The 21,657-nt window shown below is 37.5% G+C and overlaps 1 protein-coding gene across 5 annotated transcripts; it reads left to right on the top strand.

Moving 5' to 3' along the window:
- Positions 1–584: 584 nt before the first annotated feature.
- ARP (apurinic endonuclease-redox protein) lies at positions 585–14,725 on the top strand. Of its 5 annotated transcripts, none has more exons than XM_089165170.1 (12): positions 585–681; positions 1,217–1,400; positions 1,508–1,608; positions 1,973–2,052; positions 2,153–2,422; positions 2,593–2,906; positions 5,493–5,603; positions 8,877–9,014; positions 9,139–9,186; positions 10,530–10,610; positions 13,454–13,613; positions 14,074–14,717. In XM_089165170.1, exons 2-12 carry the CDS (start codon positions 1,326–1,328, stop codon positions 14,193–14,195), a joined length of 1,500 nt encoding a protein of 499 aa, XP_089021296.1. In that variant the 5' UTR covers positions 585–681; positions 1,217–1,325; the 3' UTR covers positions 14,196–14,717. The 5 variants fall into 5 exon arrangements, with proteins under 5 accessions (XP_089021296.1, XP_089021297.1, XP_089021294.1 ...); XM_089165171.1 differs by having other exon boundaries at positions 638–681; positions 1,225–1,400; XM_089165168.1 differs by lacking the exon at positions 585–681 and adding an exon at positions 696–1,040 and having other exon boundaries at positions 2,153–2,416; positions 14,074–14,725.
- The last annotated feature ends 6,932 nt before the right edge of the window (positions 14,726–21,657 follow it).

The following is a 21,657-nucleotide window of genomic DNA, read 5'->3' as shown; positions in this document are numbered from 1 at the left end:
ACATTTAAATAAAAAGGCATCTTGAAGTCCACGTAAACATCCCATGGAGAATTGACCTTGACAACTGAATTTAATACAAGCATGAGCAGAGCTACATTGGGTCAGGGGACCATGCTCGCCTTCCTCAAAATTTGAAATTTCTTCAATTTTCTTCTCATATTTTTTTGGAATTTTAGGTCTCTTATTGGAGAAAATTTTTAACGAAAACCATGATGGATAGAAAACTCATTGTATTCTATAAAATGATTCAAGCTCATACAAAATGATAAAATATTCATTAAGTTGATAGTGTTGCATTAAACATAAATAAATTCATACTCCATAATTCTGTATTGAGTTCTGAAAGTCTCCCATTGCTTTGGTGATGGAAATTGAAAACCTCTCCCATTGATATCTTTATTCAACAAAAAAAAGTTTATATTCAAAATTTTGTTAACAAGTAAATCAAAGTTGCACTCCTAATTATTACTTGATACCTCGATGTTACATCCTGGCTTTGTCCAAGTTACATGATACAGTCACCAGCAAGATCCTCATCGGACGTCCACCACTGTAACTCCACATGCAGCCGTTCGATTGAAGTGGTCAGAAGCCATTCTTCATCGAACTTACACTGCCAATTTGATTTTGTTTATTCGTCATTGACTGGTCCCCATTTTGGCGGTTAAACGGACGGTGCCGGTAACCTGCGCTTCTCTCTGCTTGTCCTACGCACCATTCCCTTTATGTTTCTCTTTGCATTCAAATTCTCCACTCCACTCTCATTTTTAGTTACAAATCATGTTCTTGCAAGTTGTAACAACTTCTTATTTATCCGTTTTTTTTTCTGTTAATAAATACACTGAATAGTCATAGAAACTTAGGGTTCCAGATTTTTTTCTCTCGGCTGGAGAAGGTTCCTGTTTCAGAAATCCGAACCTTGGTTGGTTTTCAAAAGGAAAATTTTCCCTTGTATTTTTAAAGCCCTAATGGTGGAGCACCTTTGCCATTTTGCAATTCTTAGGGTATTTTCCTTACGCAATGCTGATTAGCAGAGTTTTGTAAGTTACATAATTTGGTTTCTTCTTTCTTTTCTCTATCACTTTCTGATTCTTTTGTGGGGTGGAGTTGATAAAAATAGTTATTTCCTCCCCTTTTTGTTGATATATGATGAAGAATATCGAGTTGTGTTTGGTATGTGATGGGGAATCTAGTTTTGAGCTTTTGTGTCTTCTAGTTTTGCAGTTGCTCCGAGAAAATGGAGTTCTGGAGCTAACTTTTTATCAAAAACAATATCACTGAAGTCTGAACGTCTACTTTCGAGTCACTTATCATCTGCAACACAAATGGTTAAAACCAAGAAAGATATGACATTGAGATCATCTGGGGGTAATCCGCATTCTAGGGAGAACCTAGCAAAGGTTATTGGATTCACAGCTTAATTTTCCATGTTGTAACAGCAATATTGAACCTTATGTAGTTGGCAAAAACAGGTGGTTTTCACTGGTGATTGTTTGTTGATATGCAGGATAACTTGGAGGCATATAATTCATATGAAATTCAAGAAATTAGGGACGACCTTTCTAGACTGGAGAAAATGACAGTACAAGAACTGAAAACAATATTAAGGTACCCAAGAAAAAAGCCATACTGTAGAAACGAATTCTCTTCTTTTACTACTTGTTTCGTGTGTAGTGAAGCAAATTTTGCCTAGCCTGTTTCGAGAACATATCTGTGTCACTGCAATCTGTACATAATCAAAGGATATATATGATATTCTTGTTCCTGATACAATTTGTTTTAGCACATTTCCAACAGCTCTAGTTTCATGATTAAATATCTCATTGTATGTTGGACATTTCTGGGGAGTACTTCCTTCTATGAGCAATTCTTATCATGAAATCTGGTTCTGAGTTCAGTTGAATATATAATATTGAAAATATAAGAACTTTTTCCTGATCTCAGTTATATTATGGTGCATAACAAATTTCAGGAGGGTCGGGATTCCCACTAGAGGTCGTAAGTGTGATCTTCAATCAGCCTTAAAGTGCTTCCTAGCTGAAAATGATGATGGTATCTTACTCTGTTGCTCAAATTAAATCTGATCTTCATCTCTATCTCATAGTGCTTATTAAGGAGGATCTCTCAGTTTTACTGACTTGGAATTTTCTAGAATGTGCAGCTCAAATTTCAGTAGCAAAAAAACAACTGATTGCTATGACAGAGCCTAAACTTTCTGCTGGTAATCTGTCAAAACGGAAGCCTATTAATCCATCTGGCCAAGATCAGGTTCAGAGTTTGAGTACTGTTTCAAAAACTTCAGAAATTCAACAGTATAAGAGGAGGGCAAAATCACTTTCTATTGAGGTTGCCAGTACTGAAGTCACTTCTAAATCTTTGACCAAAAAACAGAACATGCCAATCAAAATTGATGGACGTACGGGTAATTATCTCTGAAAATGTTTGTATCTTGTTATTTTGTTTCTTTAATGATATGATTGAGAACATGTGCTTTCTGGTAGTGTTCTGTGAATTTGTTTGTTTGATGTGTCATTTAATTAGATTAAGTGATATACCAGACTAATGAGATTTTTCTATGTTTATTGATGGTAGGTAAGAGAGTAAGAGGTCAAACTTCACATATTTCTGATGAAGATAAAATAGCCAATGATGGAGTCAATCTATCCACCACTCCTAGTGAACCATGGACAATGTTTGCTCACAAGAAGCCCCAGCCAGGTTGGGTAGCATATAATCCCAGAATAATGAGGCCTCCTCCTCTAACTAATGATGTACCATCTGTGAAGCTAATGTCTTGGAATGTTAATGGCTTAAAAGCTTTGCTGAAACGAGAAGCATTCTCTGCTGTTGAATTTGCAAAAAGGGAAAATTTTGATGTGCTGTGCTTGCAAGAGACCAAACTACAGGCAAGTACACATACCCGTATATCCTTGATTTACATAGCTGTTTTAACTCCTTTATTTTTTATTTGGGGAGGGGGTTGGTTAAAGTGAGCACACAGTTGGAGGGGCCTTATTTAAACCGGATATTTAATGGTAGAAAATGAGATTGTCCGGACACCAGAAAAATGTCATACCTGAGCCTGAATAGGATCACCTTCATCTTCCATGGTCCCCCTACTTTCTACATGTTGTGGTGATATGGCAATTTCAACCATTGGGTGGATGTGGTATGGTCTGTGTTGACTGCTTGTCAAGTATTGGAGCAAGATATTATATTAATGTAGGAAATTTCCCTTATGTTTCATCCATCTATTTGATTTCAGCCAATGTTCTGATGTTGTATATTTTCAACCATTTTCTAGAAGATTTTTGAAGGTTTGGAAGGCCTTCTGGATTGGGCCACACAGGAAGCCAGTGTTTAGAAGTCCCATTTTCCTCTTTTATGTTTTGATAGCATTATCAACTATCAGCAGGTTGTAGAGACGAGTGTATGGACTTCGTTGCCTTCAGTAAATTCCAGAGTGATCTGCTTCATTCTATTAATGGCGTGCTATGATCAATTCCAAGTTAGACGAGGATTTAGGAGCACTATAGACTTGTAGAAGTGATTTGTGATGGTATCCACCATCTATTATATGTTACATTGAAATTTGTGTGATATACGTCCTACAAAACTAACAACATATCCTCCTCCCAACTAATTTCGGTCAGCTACATGGATCCTGGATGTCCAATCAATTCTCTTCGTGTGATATACCTTCTGATGCAGGTTAATCACTTTATTTAGCTTATTTTATTGGAAATAAGCTCCGGGTTGGGCCTATATGGGATTGGTTAATAAATGTCTTTATTTGTTTATTTTAATTGTTATCAAATGTTTGAGTCCTGTTTTGAGTCAGTTTCCTTGTCAGTTTTTGTTACCTTATTTAGTTAAGGATTAGATTATGCCTTAGTGTTCGAGTTTCCTATTTAAGTTTCTAAGTGATCGTGTCGCTAACCAATCGAAAATAAAATCCTATACTAATCTAGCAAGCAGAAAGTACGGGGTCGAACTATGGGGAACTAAAAGGCTAAGTCACTAAGATTGAATTCAACAAAACTAAATTTAAACTAAATCTACTAATTAATGCAAAACGTTAACTATGAATATGTGAAGATCATTGGGATTTCGAATCCCCAATGCTTTTCCCTAACGATATAACTCTACACTTCAAAGCAAATTAGGGATGGTCTTCCTAGGTATGCCCTATCTTCGCAAGACTATCGTCCTTCGCGGAAGCTTGGCACGCTTAGTTTGTTGAGCTATAGAACATCTTTGGCCAAACTCAAACACAATCAACTAGAAGATATAAAAACAATCAAATTAATGAAATAAGCATGGTTCATCTACATCCCAAAGAAAAGGAACTAGCTACTCATTATCACAAAGTTCATAAGAAAAATAAAGATGAAACATAGGGAGAGAGAGAGAGAGAGAGAGAGAGATGTGGTCTTCTTCTTCAGCAATGAGAGATGAGAGCCGCATTCGCTGTTTTTCCTCTCTTCTCTGTGGTTGACTTCTCTTTTATGTCTCCCGCACACAATGAATGCCCTCTCTTTACTCGTAGATTCGACCTTTATTCGTTCGGATTTTGGAAAAACTCAAAACTAGAAAGTTGTAGATATTTTCGATATCGTTCCATAGCATCTTGAATCACCGAAATCCAAGCTCATACGAGAGAGATATGCCCAAAATACTGAATGTAGGTCTGTTTACCCGATTTTCAGATTTATTACCAATTTTGGTGCTTAGACCTCCACCTATTTCCAATTTGGCTAAGATCTCACTTTTCATGATTTCTTGAGCAGCAAGATTGAATGCCATGATTTAAAATCCACCAATATCTAATATATTTGCCAACTTTACTCCATATTATCTCTAATATCCAAAATCACCTTATTCCTGAAAAATACACAAAAATACTCAATTAGCTCTCTTAAATTAAATAAGTATGGGGAATTAAATCAAATAAATAATGGTAAATGCATGCTTATCACTAAGTGAAAGTTGGTTGACCATAGATAGTATTTTGAAACAAAGTATGGATAAGATTGGGGCAAATAAATTGTCAATGGAGAGTTTGTCCATCTCCCCTAGATTGTTGTATGTAATGTCTCCCATAGAAAAGCTTTCTTTCACATCTACCTGAGAAGTGGAAGGCATTTAATGAAAAGGAATTGTCTTAATTCTCCCATGGAGAAGCTTTCTTTTACATTTACCAGAGAAGTGGAAATAATGTATCAAAAATTCCCTTGAGGTTTTGAAATTTCTATTCTACCATGGGTAATTGTATGTTGGTATGATACTATAATGTTTCCTTTCCAATTAATTGGTCTATGTAATCTCCAAACATAAAGTACATTTGTCCATTTTCTTATGCTTTTTTCTACTTGCATTGACATTGTTACCTTTGACATTTTCTCTATTTTTGTTGTAGCAACTCTTGTTTTGTTTATCTTCATTTAATTGGTTCTCAATTTTTATGTTGCACCATCTGTTTCTGACTATAGGAGAAGCATGTTTTGGACATCAAGCAGTCTTTTGTATCTGGCTATGACAACAGCTTCTGGACATGTAGTGTCTCCAAGCTTGGGTACTCTGGCACTGCAATTATCTCTCGGGTGTGTATATTCTTTTCTTATCACGTTTACACAAAAAGTGCAGTATGGTTGTCTGATTTGTGGTAGACCTTTAGGTTTCTCCACCATTTCTAATCTTGTTCCCCATATTATAATCATTATTGATTATTTCAATTCATCAAGTTTTGCTTATGGCTAATGGTCTTGATATGGTTGTTAGTAGTTTCTGAAATGTAATTACACAAGATTTCACTATTTATAGTTGATGGGAGACACTTTGTTTGAAGGATTTTGATGGAGCTGGGGATGTGGTAAGGCTGTCGTTGTTAGGTTAACTGGTTAGGTACTTGGTTCTGAAATATAAAGGGAAGTAGTAGCAGGTGATAATAGGAAAAGAAGGATGATTGATAATGTTCAGAGCTAGTAGCCTAGTGGGGATTGAGGAGGTTTTGGTTGTTTTGGATGACTAATAATATTTTACAAGAGATGGTATAATCCTGTGTGCAATGACTCTTGAAATATCAGAAATCAAGTTACCCAGAACTATGGCGTCCTTTTTTCCCTCTAACCTTAATATCCACATCTCTTTTCTCCTCCCCTAGCTTGTGATCACCACCTTTTCCCCAAAACTTAATAACTCTAGCTCCCCCATATCCTAGATCTCTCCAATCCTTCACCTGAATCCCACTACCTGGTGGTTTCTTTATCCCCTCCCCTCCTCAACCTTAGACCCGAACTCTAACCTGGGCCACCCCCTAGAAACCCCAGATTTCCCCTAAACCCTAGACTAGAAACTGAACCAGGATTTCTGCAACCCCAAGCCTATAAGCCTTAGCTGCACCTATCCCACTCTTCCGTATACATTCAAAAACCCTAAACAGCCCCCATAGCCCCTACAGCCCTAACTGCAGAGCTTGAGAAGCTCTAACTTGCCTGCTGAATCCAACTGTTTGATCCTGTAACTGGCCTTCAAGTCTGAGGCTACATAAAAACATAGGAAAAAGTCAAGTGTCTTTGAAGAACAAAACTGACTTAATTCTTAAACTTGATAGATAGAATAAATTTCCCACATAATTATACCTCTGTCAAATGTAGGAATAGGTCTAGTCACTGGCTGATGTTGACTGGTGTTTGTAGGTTCCTAATTGGAGTCATACTGTCTTATCTTAATATCATGGCATAACTTGTACACCTATCAAGACTGGTGGGTGTTTGAAGAGTTGATCAGTCTTAGGTTTTCTATCCTCAGCTGGGTTTTCCATGCCTAGTTTATTAACTTTGACATCAGTTGCTATTCGCGAGCTTGACCCACCTTCTGTTCTGCCAGTTTTCAACTGTTATTCGTGCTCTTTACTGTGACAGAATATCAGCTCGGAAGTGTACGCCTAGTGTGTTGAAGACCTTATCAACATGGGTGATTTTCTAGTACTCTGTTTCCACAGCAAAGTGTTAGAACCTCCTGTTCGTTGGTACCTTGACCTTTAACGTTGGTTACAAGGTCATTGAGTTAGCCACACATCGTTTGGTATCAGAGGCAACTGTGGCCAACATTAAGTCCCCTTGACATGGCAAAACTCAGAAGGTTGGACTTGGGACCTCTCCTTGGAGAACATATCCCAATGAGCGTCCAGTGAGGCACTGAAAAATGACATTTGTGGTATTTTAATCTAGTTGGTTAGGAAAAAACCCATATATCAGATGAAAATCTCACTCTGTCTCCGCTGCCCAAACCCAAGGAAGCATGAATTTGTCATCCTCTATTCGATCTCCGGTTTTGTGCACAGGCTTTTTCTGTACATGTGGAGGATGAAAAATAACCAGAGAAACCAAATTGGAAGAAAGATTGACCTTTTCCCTTTACAACCACCTTAGGAGTCTTGCAATTGCTTTGAACATCTTTGACTCCTTGGTATCATTTTTTTTGGGCATCCCTGGGTTCTGCTTTCAATTCTTAATCATCTTTTCTCTCTTTCTTTGCTCCTTTGAGCCTTAGATTTCTCTCTGTAGTCTCTCATCTGGTCTCTTTTGCTCTGCACCTTTATTAGAGTCTTCTACTTCACCCCTTGAAAATACCAATGATTATATAAGCATCACAATTCACAAGCAAGAGAACCAATTAAAAGTCAGTCATGCTGTTCTCTTGTGGTCATAAAAGAAGTTAGGGTTTTTACCTTCCCATTTTCCGTTTCTGTTATTCTTACTTTTTTCCTTTTTCCCTTTTTTTGCCTCTTAATATTTCTCCATTGGATGGAGATTTGGAGTTGCATATATGATAGGTTCAGAAAGCCACAACAGTAGAGTGCGTAGGTTAAGCTACAATGATGAGCGAGGGGCTTCAGTATCTCTTTTCGTACCCACTGTGAGCATCTACTCAAAGGAAAACAAAGATGGTTCCAAGGTTTGAAATAAACTACAAATTCAGGTCATTCGGGTCCATGGTTTGGCATAATCAGGTCCTGTAACGAGATGGCTTTTGGCTCATCTGGAATATGAGATTTTTTATTTTCATCGAACCATTAGATTGGAATATTATAGGTGTCATCTTTCAGTGCCTTGTCGAACACTCAATCAGGAGATGGCCTCCAAGGAGAGTAACCGAATCCCAAAAGGTTCATGATAATGTTCTTAGGGACTTGAGGAAACTTGATAGATGAATGGATCTACTGCTGCAGTGTTTGGGCATCCTAGAATTATGCATAGCTTCTCCTTGCAAAAGAAGGAAGAAGAGACGGAAGGGATATGACCAAGGCCTTGGTCTATTTCTCACAGACCTTTGTATCTCTTTCTGCACTATCGCACAACTCAAATACAAAACCTTTTCCTTTCCCCCCAACAACTCTTAATCAAGCTCTTAAAGCTCTCACATCAAGTGGACTGCTTGCCATAACTAGGGAATAAACCAAAAGAACCGCAAAGATGGTGTAGTACCTTTTACAATTTGTAATTAACAATAATTGGAAAGAAACTAACTGAAGACTAACTAATATCTTGTAACTGACATAGCAGCTAATTTAATTAAAACATCTTAGCTAGTTTTCTCCCCAAGACAACTGAATAACCAAATCTGACTCTGAGTTCTCTCCTTTGTTGAGATTGGATTGAACTTCACGTGCTCATCTTATATTTATCTTATTGATTGAATCCATTTTGTATATGGTGATGCCTTGAGGTATTAAGTTTCATGATTGGATTCATTACTGTGTAATTTTCTATTCTTTTATAACAGAATTTACATTTTCTTTTTCTTTTTATATTTTGATTTTTGGCTACTTGTTTATTCATCTACTGGTTGGAGCCAACACATCTATTTGACAGATAAAGCCATGCTCGGTGACGTATGGGCTTGATAAAGCTGATCATGATACTGAAGGAAGGCTTGTGACAGTGGAGTTTGACTCATTTTATTTGATATGTGCGTATGTTCCAAATTCTGGAGATGGATTGAGAAGGCTGGTACTATACTTATTGCCTCATGGTTTTTGTTCGTTTCTTTTTTATTTTGATAATTTATATTGGTTATGACTAAATTTTTCTGCTGCAAGTTTTCCTGGTCTAAGGGGTTTCCTTTTGAACTTAGACATACAGGGTTACACAATGGGATGAGGATCTTAGCAACCACATGAAAGTAAGTGCTTGTATTTTCTGTCTTCAGTGAAAGATATCTACATTATATTAATCCCTATCTATCTTCTCTATAATGATTTTTGCTGGAGAAAATTGCCAGCCGAGTCTTCTTTCTTCCATTTTAGTTAGGTCACAAACTGAGCAAATTCTTTTCTTTTTTTTTCATCCCCATATCTCCTCCTTTACCAAATATATTATATGAAGAAAGCTTGCCATCATTCTACTTTGTTTATTACATTTTAAAGTCTAATTCAGATCAATGGTTGAAGTAGTATATCTTCTTTGAACCTCCTGTGTTAGTTTTCTGTGTTAGTGTTGCCCCTAAGATTCCTTTGGTTTACTTTTGTATTATCAAGTATTACAGTGAGAAAGCAATATTTTCCGCGTTGCATGTATTTGAATGACGTACTCAAAAAGATAGCTTATCATCATTGGGGAATGTTAAGTAGTTCAACTAGTGCCCTAATTTTTGCTTCCCTCAGTCTGAGCTACTTTCCTGCTTCTTCCATTGTCTCTCAAAAGAGTTTGCTTTGTTGTTGTTGACTAGGCCAAGAATTTCAAGCTTTAAACAAGAATTAATTAGTGTAAAAGTTTTTATCTACCAAGTCTAGTGACATGTTTGATCTTTAGGTTGGTTGCAAAATCTATAGTTTTGTACCATACTACCATAATTAAAATAGGTTGTACCCAGTTCACAAGGCGCTCATGTTCATCATGGTCTTGGGGGGGTCAAATATATGCAGCCTCACCTTGTTCCAAAAGAGGCTGTTTCCAGCAGTTGAACCTGTGACCAAGTGTTCAGCTAGTGAGCACATTACCAACTCACCAAGGATGATCTTCAAAATTCTGTACATGATTCTGCGGTCAAAACCTGTATTTGCATGTGAAAGGAGAAATAAAGTGGGGAGGGAGTTGAAGACAAATTCATTAATTCGATCATCAAGTAATTCATTTCTGGAGATGTCACATCAGAGTGTCACATGCCACTTAAATGCATTTGGACAAAAGCTGATATGAATGAAATGTGGAGCAAAGTGTATAATCACTTAATCAGTAGTCGTATTTATGCTTAAATTGTGTATGCTGCTTTTTTTTGTAATAGTTCTTCAATCCCACGGACAAATTGCCATCCATTTTGCAGCCAAGTATATAGCTGTTGGTATGGTTCAACTTTCCTCGGCTTTGAGCCTGTCTTATTGGATTCTTGTTGAAGAATCATACATACAGTACATTCTCTTTTTATTTTTTATTTTTTACATTTCTTCTGCGCATAGTTCCTGCAAATAAATGGCTGGTGCTCTATTCCAGATGGTTTTTTGGTGATTGATATTGCACATGATACAGGAACTAGAAAAAACAAAGCCTGTCATTCTGACCGGTGATCTGAACTGTGCACATCAAGAGATAGATATTTACGACCCTGCTGTAAGTCATCTGATATTGGAATCATTAAATCCTTTAAGGTTTTTTGGTTTTCTGTAAGAGCTTATTATTGATTTGTAGAAGCCTAACTGCATCAGCTTATTTATCAGTCATTGTCAATAAAAACTGTAGGATACTATTCTTTTTGAATGTCAACATAATTCAAAAGTATTGCAGTATCTTTCTGATAGACATTCAACATACTTAGAGACATGGTTATAAGTTGTGAGCTTGAGATGTGCCAATTAATATTAGGGTTTATTTCAAGAATGTTTGGGATTTTGTCCTTTCTTCTCCGGAAAAGATATTTTAAAGAGTCTAGAGATGGATAGATTCAGTTTGTACAGCTCATGTATATCGTTCAGGATCCTGGTAAAATTGGTCTTTCTGGAATCTGGATCTTTATTTGAATTTTCTGGCAGCCCTTCTCGTCCTCTATTTGAGGATGATAGACCCCTTATCTCATGAGTCTATACTCACAGGCATGGCAAGAGAGATACAAGATCTGCTGCACAGCAGCCAAGAATGGAAGGAAACAGTTGAGAGATATAGACTGCCTTATAGGAATGAATTTGGGGTGATTCTGTTGAGATACAGACTGCATTATAGGAATGGATTTGGGGTGATTCTATTGAGGGATGTTGTAGGTAAGTATTTACTATTAATAAGGGGAAGGGAGTGTAGGTTAGGATATGCTTTTGAGTTATCAGGGGGAAGTAAGGGTGAGGGCTATTGCTCTCGGGTAGCTGTAGGTACACCTACTGCTGGTAGTGTGCTCTGTTTCTAGTTCAATATTCAATAAAAGTCTATTATTACTACTACTTCCTTGTGTCGATTCACCATTGTTAAGCTACTGTATTCGGGGACTTAACAATTTGAGGTACAAGGGATATGAAGATTTTATTTGAGGTACAGGGGGGAAACTAGGAAAAGAGGCATGGAAATTTCATACTTCAGACCAGATCCCTGTTGGCTTGACAAACTGATATCCTGATACTTCCATTTTATGAGATTACTATGTTTTCAATCCACCCTGATCTTTAGTGCTGGTAGGCCAGCACAAACTGAAAGTATTTCATGTCCCCCCCCCCCCCCCCACCCCAAAAAAAAAAAAAAAATGAAAGGTTGCAGAGTGTCGTAACGTGTGGCTGTAGAGGATGAGAATATAAAACGTCATTCTTCCACAGGATAACCCTAATACTCCAATGATTAGAACTAGAAGAGAACCTGGCAATTAACTCTGTAATTTGGATAAGGAGAAACAAAATTTTAAAGGCAAAGGCTGTAAGAATAATTGGGTATAAATATAGGATTGAAAGATCTGTGTTTCAGTATGAAGTACCATGTATTGGCGTATTCATGTTTGCAGAACCACTATTCCTGCACCAAGAAGTAGACATTGCTGCAGATCAATTTGGTTATCAACCCACATTTGCAGTCTTTTTGCCTCTTGGAGCATCATTGTAGGCCCAAATTCACCTGGTGAAGCCTGATTGGAAGACCTTATAGCAGGTGCAGATGTTGCTAAGAGATATTTGAAGCCATGGTGGGAGATCTCGCTCGAGAGCGAGATCTCGCCACTCCAAAATAGAGAGATCTCGACCGAGATGGCGAGATCTCGGTCGAGATCTACCAAAATTTTGGCGTAATCTCGGTGACCCATCTCGGTGGGTTTTGGGGCCCCGGTTGGGCTGAAATTTGATATTTAGTCTATTTAAGGCCTTTTGAACACATTGGTGGCCTTAGAATTGTGAGAAAATAACCCTAACTACGTCTTCTTAGTCAACCCTATGTGTAAAACCGAAATGTAGAGATATCAAGTAATTCATGTTATCAACTATAAAGTATTAAATACATTACACATCAAACTATCAAAGAACTTAAATGGCTTCAAGATTTTACAACCATAAGAAGTTTTAGACTTTTAGTAAGTCATAAATCATAATCCATAAGCTCACAATCACAATCACAAGAGTATGTGAGTAATAAGATTACAAGACAAGCAAGAGTATCACTCAGCGATTCTGCATCAACTGATTCTGAACGGTGGCCATATATGACTCCCAAGTCAACTCATCACTATAGTATGTCACATATAGGTTTAAATGTCACATTAAATTGGTCTCCATGAAAGTTAGATCAAAGCTTGTGGATCAACATATATTTACACTAAACTCACACACCCATTGTAGAATATTCTATTTGAAAAAATTCAAATTTGGGGGGAAAATCTTACCTTTGTTGTAGATCTAGTTGAAATAGGCTTGAATGATGATAATTTGATGTTGTAGATGTCTTAAAGATGTTTAGAAGTTGAATCCCCAACAAATTTCGACAAAAATTCAAGTTTCTGGAAATTTTTTATGGTTGCAGCGAGATCTCAGCGAGATCTCGGCGAGATGTGGTGAGATCTCCCATCTCGCAGATCTCGCCTCTCCTCTCGTCTCACTATGTCAAAATAGCGAGATATCTGAGATCTCGCGAGATCTCCCACCATGTTTGAAGCCTTTGGCAGTGTTATTGAACCTACTTTTCTTTTGAGGGGAATTCCTCATAGTATTCCTGCCAACCTCCCTTTTGGGTTACTAATCCTCGTCTGATTGTGGAAAATTGATGGGATGTATACTATTTTCTACCGGGATAGTTCTGTCCTCCCTTCATACCCCCTTTAAAATGCTTTCTTGTGTGGCTCTACATGGTTAAAGGAATACGGGTTAATTATGACTACAGTTTAACACTTATATGGCTAGTGCTTGCACTTATATTGCTGACCTCATTTCATCGTGTTGTCAACTTCTGTCATCATTAGTTCAATGATGCTTTCTGGCTGCTATCTTATCTTGTAGGGAAATAGGAGGAGTGCTGGCTTTACAAACGAAGAAAGGAAATCCTTCGAAACAAACTTCTTATCTAGAGGTTTTGTGGATACATTTAGGAGACAACATCCAGGTGTTGTTGGGTATACCTACTGGGGTTATAGGCATGGAGGGCGTGCCACCAATAAAGGTATACCCTTGGATGATCTCTTTTCTGATTATATTCATTTATTGCTTGGTGAACTTAATTTCTGCAAATTAAGGGGGTCATCATACATGGTAGGTAGGATTCCTTTTTCAGCAACTATTTGTCTTTAAGTCTCTTTTGCATGGACCCTTATCTCCATATACGATTTGTGTTATCTTTGCTGGCTGATGAGCTGGGCGAGTTTGTGTGTTTTGAACTTGGGCACTGAACATACACATGCATACCCGCATTCACACCCCTCCCCCACATGTTTAGGAGGTGGCCACCTTTGATTCACCTTGTAAGTGCTCAAAAGTGGGTCTCCCTCTTAAATGTGTGATTGAGGGGTGTGACACTAGCAATATCCTCTGCTCTGTGGGTAGAGGCTCCGCACTCCAGAATCCCTCAGCAACTGTTTCCCCCAACATATGTATCTTAGTTGCTAATGTGAGGTGTGACACAGGTTGGCGGCTTGATTACTTCCTTGTCTCAGAATCCTTGGCAGACAAAGTTCATGACTCATACATTCTTCCAGATGTTACAGGCAGTGATCACAGTCCTATTGGCCTCATTCTGAAGCTCTAGGTCCTTTTTGCTGCTTCGTGCAGTTCTCTACCGATCACAGATGTCCTGGTAAATTTCAAATCATGAAACGGCCACTCTATTTCTGCAGATATCATTTTGCAATCCTCTGCTTAATGTGTTTAGTCCAAAAACAGTGCTTGTTTGTTAATATAAATTTTGTATATTGAAGATACCAGCATGCGTATTTCAAATTCAACATAATATTGATCATTCCGGCACTCCAATTTAAGTGTAATGAAGGTGCAGGCGTCAGATTTTCTTCCTCTTCTAACCTTCACTTTGTGTTTTTGGGGTGAAGATCTTCATATTTTTAAAATTGGCTTAAGGTTAATTTTGATGCTTCTAGGTGTTTACACTTAAACAAAAGAGGTATTGGCATTATCATAAGGAACTGAAACTGATGCAATTGGTATAGATTTTTCTAAGACAAGTGAATAGGGGTTGAATATTTTATTGTTTAATCTCATTATAATCAGGTTATTCAACACATTAATTCCTCTAATCATGCTAAATTTGTATCCGAGCTGTTTTTTAGGATTTTTTTTTCACCTCAAGAATGCTTGAGTTATTTGTGTTTAATTTCATTCTATATAATTTTTAATTCCTTGTATACTTTGTTTAGGGTTGTCATTTGAGTGGAGTTGTTGAAAGTGTGACACATATCCAAACCTTGGCTGACGCCGTTGTTTGAATAGCACTTTCAGTGAATGAATTTTTTTATTTGTGAAAAAAAATAATAATAATAATAATAATAATAAAGAACAAGAAGAGAGAAAGATTCTATATGTTAAAGGTAAGGAGACAGTTTCGAAGAAATAGGGTAGCTTGTAATTTCCTAAACTTAATTACTTGTAACCTGAAAATGTTAAATTTTGAGCTGGATCCTTTGCTCAAAATTTTAAGTTCATTTGATATATACTCAATATAAAAGGGAAAAAAGTTTTTTTTTTTTTTTTTTTTTAGCAAATTGTACTGACACTCTAAAATGGAGGCATTAAAGTACTAATACCTACCAACGGGGGTTGGTCCAAGTGGTAAGCAGCTTGGTTCGCTTAAGCAAGGTTCCAATATCGAATTTTTGTGGATGCAAAAAATTCCAGCTGGAAGTCTCACCCACCACAGCCAGGTGTGCGACGTGGGTTGAACCAAATGTTTACAAAATAGGGGTTGGCAAACCAAAAAAAAAAAAGTACTAATACCTCACTTTATGTTAAAAAAGTACAGAGATACTAAAATTAGATTTATAACTGAAAAAAAAATTAAATCACTGTTTATTTGAAAAAATATTCTTATAATAAATCGTTTTTAGTGATAAATTATACAAATATATCCAATAAAAATTATATAAATATATTCAATAAAAATTCAATTTTAAGTTTCTATACTTTTTAAATGAAATATCAGTTCTTTAATGTTTCTATTTTAGAGTGCCAATGCAATTTGTTTTTTTTTTTAACAAAAATCTTGGAAGTATAAGAATCCAATATCCTTCTTATTCTTTAAAAAAAAAAATATATATTTTAAGATTCATCACGCATCAAGCATATAAGTAAGTATGTGGCTCGAATTTTTTTCTTAAAGATCCGGACTCGTTTTCCCTAAATCTGATGCACATATCATACAAACTAAAAATAAGTAAACAGAACAACAGTGGGGAAAAAAAAGGAAAATAAAAAAGGAACCGAAGATATTATCCAGTCGGCTTCACCGCACGAAGATGACGAGTGTCATCTTCTCCGGCGGCACGGTACCCATTTCTCTCCGCCTTGGCGGAAGAACTCAAGCGTCGTTCCCATCATCTGTCTCCTTCCGGTCTCCTGCTATTCGCTTTCGCCGCGGCCTTTATTGTCCCAGTACGAGAGGCTTAGTGTTGAGACCACGAGCTGGAGCTAGCACTTCAACTATTGTCTTTGCTTTTGCGTTCCCACTCTCTCTCCTTCTTGTTACTATATTCACTTCTATTAAGGTTGCTGATAAGCTCGATAGGGATTTCCTTGAAGAGGTAACTTTTTACTGCTTTCTGAAAATTTAAGGTTTGGGTTCTGTTTTCTTCTATTTGGCTTGCTTTTATCCGACCCACCAGTTGCTTGATGCAAGTCCAAAATGGGCTCAGGCGATTGTAAGATTTTAGCTTAAAAGCTGAGCCATTTCTGCCCAACATTTGTGATACATCATTGGCGACTTCAGAGGATCCTCTTTTCTCTGTGGTTTTTGTAAATGCAGTGTATGTGTTCTAGGTAAAAGAAAACACAAATTTTCGCTTTTGTTGATATAGACTTGTTATTCTGTAAAACTGCAATCCTCCTCCAATTTGAACTCCTGCCTCTGCCATCCCAAAAATTTCTTGACTGGGGACTGGAGAGCATATGCTGCTCAGATTTTTATTAGGCTGAGGGGTAAATATGCTATTATTGCTGAGAAAATCCTGGGAGTGTTCTATTACTTTCTGTAAATAGAGACATTGAGTTTCTGCTGTTGTGGTTCTATTCTTATGCAAGATCCTGTCTGATAGCTTTAGTGGGGTGGTACGTCGACCATTTTTTCTGCAAACCGTAATTTGATTCACTTGAGCTTTCTGCCTTTTAATGCAGACATTGTGTAACCTTTTGAGATTGCTTAGGATAGAAGCCATTATTACCTAGATCTGATTAATAAAGTAACAGCCATTAGCAGATTTATTAATGAACAATTTAAGGTACGAGTCCCTGCAATCCATAGTCCTATGCTGATTCTGACATAGATCACATGAATGATGAAATTGGGCACTCAGATTCGAAGAGCTTATGGTGTGAAAATTACTCAAATTAGTCTATTGGGTCTTCCTGATGATATGCCAAGTATAGAATTCTTGCATCAAACCCGTCCAATGTATAAAAGAATAATAACGATAGGGAGTGATGAATAATTGGGATGTTAAAATTTGAAATATTGTGTTTCATATTAAACTTAGGATTTACAGTTGAATACCATATTCCATAGCAGTAACACAGTTATATTGAATATCTTGGGGCTATTACCGATTAAACCATCCCCAACCACCGTAGGTATCCTTTTTGCAAAACATATCATAAATACTAAAACTATATAAGAAAGGGACATGGCCTTGGGGCTTCTCACTCTAGTTGAACCACTTGTGTGTTTAAACCATCTGAAACCACCAATTACCATATCAGGTTTTGAGGTGGGATCAGGTGAGGATCAAAGGAAGGGAAATGTTAACACATCAGGAGGGACGAATATGGTCTCCAAGTATGTGTCTCCCTGTGCTTGTTACTGTGGGTGTGATTTTCAGGGAAGAGAAGGAAAAGGAATATATAGATTTTTTGTTTTTTATTTTTGGTAGAAGGAATGTATAGATTTAAGGATAAAGAAGTAGGGTTTTTCCTATTGAGAAAAAAAGATTTTCAACAACCAATGCAAAGAATTACAATGTTTTTTTCCACACCAGGTTTTAGGGTTTGAGGTGGGATCAGGTAAGGATCAAAAGAAGGGAATGCCGACACATGGGAGGGATGAATATGATCTCCAAGTTTGTGTCTCCCTGTGCTTGTGACTGTGGGTGAGAGAGTAATGTGTTTGGTTGGGAGGGGTTTTTTGCTGGGGGGTGGTGTTATAGATTTCAAGGGAGGAGATAGTGTGGGGGTTATGGGAAGGCATTTGAAGGAGAGTGTGAGGAGTATGATTTTTAGGGATGAGGAGAAAGAAAGAAAGAAAAGGAATATAGATTTAAGGATAAGGAAATTGGGCTGTGGCTTTTTGTTGAGAAAAAAACATCAAGAGATTTTGAACAACCTATGGGAAGAACCATAATGTTTGATGTTTCTATATATTTGTTAATATAAAACACCAAAAAACATGGATGCCTGCACAGTTTCCAGATTAGGATGCATTTACTTGGTTCTGCAGTTTTTATTCTTTTCTCCATGGGCAGCTCATAGAGGAAGGCTATCCTAATGATCCAAATATATGCTAACATGGCAGCAAAGTTGGGGCCTAGATTTAGTACATAGGTACTTTTCCTTTTTTTGGTAAATAGACAGGTATATTCCAAGTTCTCTATTCACATATCAAATATCATCTTAAATAGAGTTCTCAAAGTGACAAAATTGAATTTTGAAAATTCAGGACTGAGACACCATATTTTAGAGCACTGTAGATGTGCATGGAAATTCATGGTGATGCATGTAAATGCATGAGTTATATCATTGAATAGCGGCTCTGAAATTTGATTTGCAGCCATCCCAAAAATTCTACAAAATGGTAGCTAAGTTGATGCTTTAAATTTGTAGATAGGTAGATGATAAGCCCCTGGTGACTTTGGGTGTACAAACGGAGGAATAGGCAGGGAAGCGTAGGATCACAACCAGCAAATACAAGAGCCAACCCAACCAACAAATGACAGATGACAGATTAGTATTGGGCAGCAACCACAACCATGCTGAGGCAGAGGGATACAGAGGATGCACCACGTGGCAAGGGAAGATTGGTGAGGGGTGTAAGAGTTTGTTAGGATTGTGAGCACATAAAGGAGGGGGTGAGGAAAGTGTGAGGGGGGGGGGGGGAAGAAATGATGGGGTGGAAAGCAAGTTGGGCTTGCTGGGAGAGAGGGGTCTCTCGGGTGGGGTTTTGGTAGGGTTTTCTGAGTTCTTTTCTTGCGGTTGTTCTGTTTTGGGTGAAGGCAGTAGCATTACAATTTAGAGATTATGAAAGCTTTGTCAATTGTATTCAGATTTCAATGAAAATATGCAGCATATATAGCATCACTGTGGTTTGTTCTGCTGAAGCTTAATCCATAGACTAACAAATGGTTCTTAACAGTAGACTCCAGGTTCCTCTATTCACATATCAGATATTATTCCAAATGGTGTTTTCCAAGTGAAAATGAAACTTCGAAAAGTCAGGTACCCAAATGGTTGGACTGCTGTAGATGTGCATGGGAGATTCATAGAAGAGGGAAGCCTTTTTCTTTTCTTTGTACATAACTATTAGTGATTCAAATTTGGTTGAATTTGTGTCTTTTTTTCTCCTCAGCCTTTCTTGGTGAATATGAAGAACTGTAGTTTAGATATTTCACTGATTTATTGGTCATTCAGAAGAATTTTTGTTTACATTGCTGTAGAAAAAGCCTGATACAGGCAATTAAATCAATCTATTCTCCTTTCTCCTTTTCTGATCGCTCACCTAACTATTTTATGAACCAGCTTGCTCTTAACCAATCGTTGATGGAAGTGCCAGATGGTGATGATGAAGCAGAAAATGAAGATGGTTCCATTTCCATTAAGGAACCTGCGCTCCCTCGTTCTAGAAACCGTCCCAAACGTGAAGCCTAGGCTCAAATTGTGTTGATTGCTCTTGTACAGTTTTTTGGTGGGGAATAGAGGGACTTGAACCCTTACTATTTATAAAATCGACGGATTTTCCTCTTACTATAAAGACTCATTGTTGTCAATATTGACATGTAGAACGGGACTCTTATCTTTATTCTCGTCCGCTTAGTAAGTTCTTCAAAAGATCTATCAAACTGGGAAGTTAATCGTTCAACCACTGAATATTCAATTCTTTGGAATCAATTCCAAATAGTTTTACCATTTTTCATATAAAAAATACAACAAGGACGTGACTCGTCATTAATTGTTTGATATTCTATTTCAGGATGTATACAGGCGTATGTATATTTATCTCTCATCTTTGTTTCAATAGGAGGATTCGATTCTACCAATGCGGTCAACTCCATTAGTTAAAATAGCCTCCATTGAGTCTCTGCACCTATCCCCTTTTATTGCTTTCTGAACCCATCTTTATTTTCTGAAAATAGGACTTGGCTCAAGATTGTCCATTTTTACAGTTTTACTTTACTCTGAATTTAAAAATTTTCACTTAGTAGGTTTCCATACCAAGACTCAATCCAATCAAGTCTGTAGCTCTTCATCAGATCAAGATCTCAATCGTTCGTAACACAGTGCTCCCTCCCCCAACCACTAGGACCAGATTCACCAAAGTAAAAAGAAATCCCAATTGAAGGGAATTTTATTTGTGGCAGCAGCAGGGGATTAAGCCATATAAGCATAATTAAATCAAACGGTTGTAAACTAAAGAACAGGGGTATGTACATAAATATAAAAGTTTATTTTTACATTTAAAGGTTTGAAAATTTTAGAATATACAAAATTACATCCCAATTTAAGAGAGAGGACGGACACATCCCGATATTCTAGTGGAGAGTAATTGTCTAAGTGCCAAGGATGGGTTAGTCAAGCGGTTAAAGACCCACCCATACCATGGGGAGGTCCTGGATTCACACTCACTCAGTGGCATATAACAAGTTATCTTTCCAAAAAAAAAAAATAATAATACTGTGTAAGTGCACTGTACTGTACCGCACATAATAAAAAAAAATAGTACCCACACCGTACAACAAATCTTACTTACACAAAAAAAATAGTACCCACACCGTACAACAAATCCTACGCGGAGCCACGAAATAGAAACTTGGTTTTCGTGCAGACAAAGATATCGTTAATTTCCTACAGCAAATTATATCCTAACTGAAATTCTAACTGGAGTGGGAGTCTTGCATTTAAAGACCGAAGACCGAAAAGAGTGATCTTACGACACAACTGCACTTGAGTTGAGTTTTTCATTCATTCTAATTCAAGGGCTAGGGCAAAGGCTAAGTGATCATTTGATCAGTTGAGTTTCTCGATCCATACATCTTCTTGCACGGGTAAGTGGTGATTAAGCATTTGGTAGCCATGAAGAGGTTTTGTCAGAGCAGGGATGATAGTGACGACGATACCGAAGAATTTCTTGAATACAAAGACCAGCGGCTCTCCCCCACTGACCTCCTTGCAAATATTTACAGAATCAACCGTGGCGGAGAGGCTGTGATCCTTCAAGAAGTTTTCAGGATAAAGAAGGAGATTCAAGCCAACTTGAACAAATCACTCGTGGTTTTACAGAACCTCTAAGGAGGCTACAAGTTATTGTGATTTCTGTTGATACGTTGAAACAAACCCTCATTGGTGCGTCTGTCAATCGTCTCAAGATGTACCTTCAATGAGAGTCCGTCAAATGGCGATGGACCTGGTCGAAAAGTGGAAGAAAAGGTTAGACGAAAGCTTGGTTCAATCCAAAAAGGAGGTAGCAAGGTGCAAGTGCAACGAAAGAATTACAGCTAGTGAAAGGCATCAGTTGCAACTTAGAGTCTACAAAGAGGAAGCTTAAAGAAGGATATGAAAGAGCCGACAATGCCAAGAAACAACGCCGAGTGCAATTATTGGAGTTGAAAGATTTACCACCTTGCACTCAGAAGTTGAACGATCCATCTTGCAGGCAAAAGCTCAATAAACTAAAGGATTTTTTAGAGTTTTTGTGAGAGTTCTTGTAACGTTGTTCTTGGTGATTGATAGTAGTGAAAAGCTCTTCATCTTCGCCCGTGGACGTAGCACACCACATTGGTATG

The sequence above is a fragment of the Hakea prostrata genome, chromosome 8 (genome assembly GCF_041222555.1).
Source record: "Hakea prostrata isolate BN-2017 chromosome 8, UWA_Hpros_2, whole genome shotgun sequence".
Lineage (NCBI taxonomy): Eukaryota > Viridiplantae > Streptophyta > Magnoliopsida > Proteales > Proteaceae > Hakea > Hakea prostrata.
This window is presented reverse-complemented; position numbering and strand designations above follow the sequence as displayed.

Excerpts from the sequence above, each read along its gene's own strand:
- ARP (XM_089165167.1), top strand. The coding sequence starts at position 1,021 with ATGCTGATTAGCAGAGTTTT. Across the intron at positions 1,401-1,507 it reads CTAGGGAGAACCTAGCAAAG|GATAACTTGGAGGCATATAA; the intron begins GTTATTGGATTC and ends GTTGATATGCAG. Across the intron at positions 2,423-2,592 it reads CAAAATTGATGGACGTACGG|GTAAGAGAGTAAGAGGTCAA; the intron begins GTAATTATCTCT and ends TATTGATGGTAG.